The 7927-nt window shown below is 40.1% G+C and overlaps 1 protein-coding gene across 1 annotated transcript in view; it reads right to left on the bottom strand.

The window, feature by feature from the left end:
* The window catches only part of LOC143282210 (uncharacterized), a 52398-nt gene that overhangs the window by 13443 nt on the left and 31028 nt on the right, over window positions 1–7927 (bottom strand). Inside the window, exon 7 of the mRNA XM_076587812.1 lies at window positions 3779–4013. Coding sequence (XP_076443927.1) covers window positions 3779–4013 — 235 coding nt within the window. The remainder of the gene's footprint in view (window positions 1–3778; window positions 4014–7927) is intronic.

The following is a 7927-nucleotide window of genomic DNA, read 5'->3' as shown; positions in this document are numbered from 1 at the left end:
CATTGTAGTTATTATATATCAGTTGTAATAGTCATAGTATATAGTTATAATAATGTGTAGTGCAAACCATATTACGGGAGAGGACTGGATTTTTTTTTTTTTTTGTAAGTGCATCAGTGTTTATCTATCATCCTCGGAAATAAATACACCCCCCCCCCCCCCCCCCCTCTCTCTCTCATGTTCTCATGACATCGTCATTACCATAATCATCATCGTCGTCGTCATCACTATTACTACTTCTGCAACAATTATCAGTATTAATTCGTGGAGTGACGGCCTAGAGGTAACGCATCCGCATAGGAAGCGAGAGAATCTGAACGCGCTGGTTCGAATCACAGCTCAGCCGCCGATATTTTCTCTCCCTTCACTAGACCTTGAGTGGTAGTTTGGACTCTAGTCATTCGGATGAGACGATAAACCGGGGTCCCATGTGCAGCATGCACTTAGCGCACGTAAAAGAACCCACAACAACAAAAGGGTTGTTCATGGCAAAATTCTGTCGAAAAATCCACTTCGATAGGAAAAACAAATAAAACTGCACACAGGAAAAAATACAACAAGAGAGGCAAGACCTTCAAGACTCACTTGTGACATGCACTTACTACGACAATTGAATCAAAACACACAAAAAATCAATTACAAAACAAAAGTTATGTGCATCTCCCAACATAGAAAATATAGACCACACAAACTTGTGTTGGATTTCACATTGGTTGTTTTTTGTTGTTGTTGTTTTTCACTTTTTTTTCAAAATTGTAGTCACAAAGGAAAAAAATCATTTCTAACTCACACTTGCTTGTGTTTAAATGAAAGAGGAAATGCACCTAAGTGTGACCAACATACAGACACACACAAGATAGGTAATAAAGTTAAGTTACATTGTATACATGTATAAATGTATAAGATGTAACTGAACTTTTTGTTAAACTATTATGTAATGCATTATATGCTTAATAATAGAGAAAACAATTAATATAATGTGAAAAAAACTCAATATGGGTATTAACAATGTGCCTGTGTGCTTTATGATTACAATTAGTATTAGAAAAAAAATTACATTCACAACACATTTTCATCATATTACAGATTTTTGTGATAACCCTGATTCAATAAGACCCAACACACACACACACACACACACAATTACTTCATAATCTAGACCGTTTTTTTTTTTTTTAAAGTCACTCTCTGATGTAAACTTCAAAGTCATACATCTATTTGAGTATGCAGCTGCATTACATGCTCACATATGAAAATAAAAATTCAAATGATAAATATAGGTCAGTTACATTTTATACATGTATTTATATAAATACATAAGATGTAACTGAACAGTGAGCTTTTTCCTACATATGAAAAACAAAAACTGTTAATTACATAATTATAAGCATATAATTGTTGAGAAAAAGTGTAATACAGTGTGAAAAAATAATATAGATATTAACAATATGCATGCCTATGTGTTTCAAATAATTGTTGAAACTCAAATTTGCTTTAAAAGTAAATATAGATATTAACAATGTGCATGGCTATTTGTTTCAAATGATTGTTCAAACTCAAATTTGCTTTTTGTTCAAGTGAAAAAGGATTCAACTTCATATAAGAAATAAAGTTCAGTTACATTCCATACACAAGATGCATGGTTCAATCCCCCGGAATGGTTACAGAACCTCACACACACACACACACATGTGAACACAACAAACAACTCTTTTGTTTAATAAATATCTATGTATCCTCATGTATAAAGATTTTTTTTCTTATAACCTCTGTGTGTGTGTGTGTGTGTGTGTGTGTGTGTGTGTGTGTGTGTCATGGACCTCTAATTCAGTAAATACATTCCACCTTTGAAACTATTCTGTGTTCAAAACATGTGTACACAAACACATAATAATAATTATATATATATATATATATATATATATATATATATAATATAGATAGATATGAACACAACAAACTTTCATTTATCATATATCTATTATCCTCATGAATAAAGAATTTTATCTTGTAATCTCTGTCTGTCTCTTTCTCATACACATCTAATTCAGTAAATACATTCCACATTTGAATCTATTTTGTTACAGAACCTCACACACACACACACACATGTGAGCACAACAAACAACTCTTTCATTTAAGAAACATTTATGTATCCTCATGCATAAAGATTTTTTCTTGTTATCTATCTCTCTCTCTCTCTCTCTCATGTGTGTGTGTGTGTGTGTGTGTGTGTGAGCGAGTTTGAAGAAATTCAATATCAAAGTTCAAATTCACAAGACATGTCATAGTATTCAGATCTATATTAAATTGTATATGAATAATATTGATTCAACCCACACATGTTCTGATCTTGATTATAAAGATGATATCAAGTTGACAGGATCCGTTGTTCAGGATAGCTGTGTTTCAAAGGCGTGCGACACTGTGTTGTCTAGCCTGTTGTCGTTTCGTAGTGCAGGCCCGGGGTAGTCTGCCGCTGATGCAAAAAGTGAGCGTGTGGGGAGTTGTCAGACTGGTCAGTTTTGAGGGTGGATGGCTGACTGACTTCATCAGTGGTTGCTGTCTCTGCCGTTGTTGTTGTTCTTTCCCTTCTCTACCACCTTCATGTGTTGTCGAACACAATGTGTAACAAGCATCGTCTGCTACAAGCATGACTGACATCAGTCTCGGGGTAAATGACGCCCCATTTTGCCATCTAATTTTATAGTTTTAAAATTGATATGAAAATTGAGTATTTTGTTAAACTAATAACATGTAGAGCCAAGTACGAGTACTTCTAAACGTTGTATGAAGTGAAAAGGTCTTAATTTTGAGAAAAGTCAAGACTGGACATTTTTACGTTTCATCAAGGGTATTAACTCTCATGGTCTATTACTTTTAACTAAGAATTCCGACTGATTTTGTTGATGTTTTTTATGGCAGTTTGGGGCATAATCCAGTAAGTGATGAAGCGTTCACAAATCTGTCTCTGAATAAATATTTAACGGTCTCCTTCTCCAACTTTCCATCACGTTATCGTGTATTGTTGATTGAATATTGGATTGAACGGGCAGGTCAACTACTTGAAACAAAATGTCGCCCTTCGATGTTGCAAGCAAGCGCTTTGAACATGTATAAATATGTGTGCGCAACAGGGCTCAGCCGATAGATCTATAAAGTCCACTCGTAGTACTGATTTTAGTATTTTCCGAAAAAGACCACTTGGGTGAATGAACATAGTGAAAGCCCTGTACACTGAGAGTAAAACACACATGCTTTTTATGTATTGAGTATAATTTCAAAATGTAATGTTTAAGATGAGAAAGATCAGTTTACAGCAAATTAACCCCCCACCCCCACACACAGACAACCAAACACCGGATTAAAACATAGACTCACTTTGTTTACACAAGTACGTCAACAAAAAAATGGGTGGCGCTATAGTGTAGCGACGCACTCTCCCTGGGGAGAGCAGCCCGAATTTTACACAGAGAAATGTTTCATGACTGCAAAGCCCACCGGCAAAAGACACCGCCCTCCAGCTGCTGAGCACACCTCACAGACCAAACCGCCCCTGCCCGCAGACAGATGAAGACAGTGCCACTCCAGACACAGCCATACGGTCTTATGTGCCCTCAAGAGAGAATCTGGCTGGTACACCCATGGGGATACTTCTTTTAAGGCTGTTGCGAGTTGCATCCTGTGGTCTCTTTTGCCTCTGTTCGGGAGCAGTTATGTCCCTTGAATTCTTAACACCTGTGCTCTGTCCCCTCCACACCACCCACCCAACACTTACCCGCTGTATCCACTCTATGGCCTTCAGCACCAGGAGAATGGTTTTCCCAGTGCCCGGGGGACCACAGAGATGGACACAGGGTTCGTCCATGTTGATGATGTCTATCTGGTCAGGGTACAGAGACAGGGCGGACCACCGCAACCCTGCCTCCGCTACAGCCTCGGCATGCGTGCGAATCACTTTGCGAGGGGGCGTGACTGTGGGGACCTCGATAGTTGTTGCTGGCCCGCAGAATCTGGGGGGAGTTGAAAGAGGATGGTGACGGAGATTGTGGTTGTAAAGATGATGATGATGTTGATGATGCTGATCATGACGACAATGGTTGCGATGGTGATGATGAAGACGAGAACAAAAAAAACAAAAGAAAAAAAAAATTAACAGTGGTGTGGTTTGGTTGTGTGGTGGTGACCATGACGACAACGACAATGATGATGTTGGTGATGATGACGATGGTGATAATGGCAAAAAACGACAGCGATAACTATGACGTGATGATGTTTATAATAACGACTGGCGACGACGATGACAACTATTAACGACAACAGCGTTGAAGATGGCAATGGTTATAACAACAACTGATGATGATGACGACAACAATGATAATGGTGATAGTCGTAACGACTGATGACGCCGTTAATTCAAGGTATATATATATATATATATATGTGTGTGTGTGTGTGTGTGCGTGTGTGCGTGCGTGTGTGCATTCAGGGAATGGGGATGGAATTTTTAGTTTCAACCCCAAGACACAGAATGATGCAGCTTATCTCTGGATAAACCGCAAAGAATTATCCCTTCATTACTTTCAACCAACTCGGCCCACAATTATTCAACTCTTAAAATGACTTATTCTCCGGTCACATCTAGATATTCAAAGTTTTCCAGACGAACGTCAGCCAAGAAACGATCTTGTCCCGTCAAAGCATAATGACTGTAAAAGTTCAGTTTTCAGTGCTCATCAGCAAATTCTCTTTTTTCTATACAAAAGAAAAGCAGTTCCCTTGATATTGTAAATACTGGATATGGGGTACACCACATGATCATTCACCGCTGCTAAACCCATTAGAACATTTGTTTGTCTTTTTCATTATTCGCTTATTTGTTTTGCTTACTTTCAATACACCTTTAACTGTTTTAAATTTTGTTGTTGTTTTTTTTTATTCATACACAGGTAAAGATTTTGTTCGCGACAATTAGTAGGTGATATGCACAGAGAGAATGTATCTCCATGTGATGAATAATCTTACCCACAAGGGACAGACTGAGAGACACCGTATAACTGTACCCCATCCTGGTCGAGCTCTTATCTATCGTGCTCATTTGCACGATCACATCAATCATGATTGATGACATCTTTCAGTACGGAGCTAGGATTGGCCATTTCCAATGTAAGGGCTCTGGCGTTCCATCGCAGACTGTATTTTGGTAATAAATCAACACTTATCCAATTTTTATTGTTTACATCCCTGCCACTAAACCATGCACTACCACCTGCCTTCCTCATACATTTTGTGATGGATATTTAAAGCAAATATCGTGTAGGATCACTCCTACAGGCTTGTTACACATCTCCATCCCATAACCCGGTCAGTCCTGATGGAAACCTGACTCAAGACCAGCTTTCAGCGGACCATGTCCAACTTAGGCGATAATGAGACCAAACCCTGCCCAGCTAGTGGTGATCTCCGTGTCGTTCACATTAACGCCAGATGTCTCGTAAACAATGCTGAACTTATTGCCGCACAGAGCGAACAGTACGATGTAATCACCCTATCTGAAACTTGGCTGTCACCTGCAGATCTTCAGACTTCTATCCACGTACCAAATTATCATCCCCCCCCCCCCCCCCCCCCCCCAGTGATGAACAAACCAACCACAAAGATCCCCACAAGGGAGTGGCCATATATGTAAAGAATTATTTGACTTGTAAACGACGACTTGATTTGCATGTTGAAAACCTTGAGGCAGTTTTGGCAGAAATAAGATTAGGCAAACAACGTACTTTAGTGAGATCTTTTTATGGGCCGCCAAACACCCTAGTGGGATACCGGCAACTAAATAAAGTATTCGTAAAGCTAATAATACCATGCTAAGATATTTCATACTTGATGATTCAATACTGACTTTTTGACTAACTCATCTCCTCAACTTATGGATATACTCAACTTGTACCAACTTCACCAATTTATAAACATCCCACTAGAATGACAGAAACTACTAACACTTGTTTAGATTTGATTAGTATACAGTCCCCATCCGTCGTCAGACCAGTTGAAATTTTATCAGAAATATGCAGTGACCATTGTGTACCAGCTCTTGTCATAAGGTACTGTAACTCTTTTAAATTCCACCCACTGACGAGTTATTTATGACTACAAGAAACTAGAAAATATCAAATTCTGCAACCTTCTTTCTGATGATATGACTGGGATGATATGATTTCTGGAAGAATACTAAATGAAAGTACGAATATTTTTTTTACTGAAACTTTCTTTGGAATTGCGAAGCAATGTATGCCTGTCAAAACTGTCACAGTAAGACCAAAAGATATCCCTTGGATGAACAGCCAACTGCGTGCTTTGATAAGAAAAAGAAACAAACTACAAAAATGTGCCATACATCCAAACACACATACACAAAACCAGCATCCTGATCTACACTGGCAAGCGTACACAGAAGTTGGAAATCAAGTTACATCCTTGAAGAGGCAAAAAAAGACAGGATATTATAGTCCGCAAGGCCAAGGGGGTTACAGTCCACCCTCCCCCCACCCCCTCCCCACCGCACCCCCACCTCCCAGCCCCCCAGGAATGATGCAGACAAGTTTTAAATGTTCTTCAGGGTCTGCTAAACTCATTTTTACATGTTCCAAAGAACAAAATTGGGACACACTCAGAATTACTGGCATAAGGGTACCCTCTTGCGCCCAGGTCAATGAAATTAAGAAAAGTTCAATTGAAAACCCCCATGAATCTGCAAGCAGTACCCCCAGGAAGACTGGACCCATGTCTTTACAGATGGCTCCGCCACAGAAGCAATGAGGAATGGTGGAGCTGGAATCTTCCTCCGATACAAAGACGGAGATGAAGAAATTGCAATCCCAAAGGAAAATACTCCACCAACTTCCAAGCTGAGCGAGAAGTCCTCTGTGAGGCAGCCACAACAGTCTCACAGAACTCCACAAGAACAACAGGGCAGGTGGTGTTGTTCTCAGACACTCTCTCCGTGCTCCGAGCCTTCAAGAACTCCCGCTGCAAAGAACAGAACCATCTCACTTCAGCCCTTGTTGCCCCGAGTGCCAGAGTGGAGAAAGTGGTGATACAACGGGTACCAGCACACTGTGGCATCAGAGGCAACGAAAAAGCGGACATTCTGGCAAAAGACGGTGCACAGAAGGAGCAGGCCAACAAACTGGTGTCATACGATGAAATCAAGACAATCATCAAGGCACAGCAAGGAATAAAGTGGTGCCTCCAAACATAACCCAGAAGACAGATACCATTTGCTGGAACGACGGAAACAGGTCAAGATCTTCCGCCTGAGGACTGGACCATGTCGCCTGCTCCACCACATGCACACAAAATTTGACATTGGACAGAGTGGAGAGTGCCCTTGTCGTGAGGACCAATGACAACCGACCACATCCTTCAAGACTGTACAACGCATGCAGCATCCAGGAGGAAGTACTGACCAACACTGACAGCAGTGGAAACCAAGCTGTACGGCACCCTGGAGGAGCTGCGACGGATGGCAGCCTTCATCGAGGGCACCGGGCTGCTCATCTAACGGGAGGCGAATGAGGAAGAAGAAGAAGAAAACCCCCATAAATCATATTCATGTAAGGGAAACCACCACACATCATATGTTTTCGTTTTAATAGAGGTTGGTTGTTGTTTTCTATACGAACAAATATCCAGAATTGAAATATCTTCATTCATTCCTCCACAATAAAGGCTTGTATTGACCTACTATCAAATCTTCGACGAATTAACGAAAAATTGTCCTGTTGTTTTATTTCATCACTTCAGTATCACGCTTTTCAAAATTATTTGTATACAGAGACCTGCAGGGGTCTTCTAGGAATTATTTCAGTACGTTTGGATGAATATTTGACTTTGTGGGGAGTCACTCTGGTCGAGTTGCTTCCCC

The sequence above is a fragment of the Babylonia areolata genome, chromosome 5 (genome assembly GCF_041734735.1).
Source record: "Babylonia areolata isolate BAREFJ2019XMU chromosome 5, ASM4173473v1, whole genome shotgun sequence".
Classification (NCBI taxonomy): domain Eukaryota; kingdom Metazoa; phylum Mollusca; class Gastropoda; order Neogastropoda; family Buccinidae; genus Babylonia; species Babylonia areolata.
Note: the sequence above shows the minus strand (reverse complement) of the source record. Positions and strands in the feature narration are given on the sequence as shown.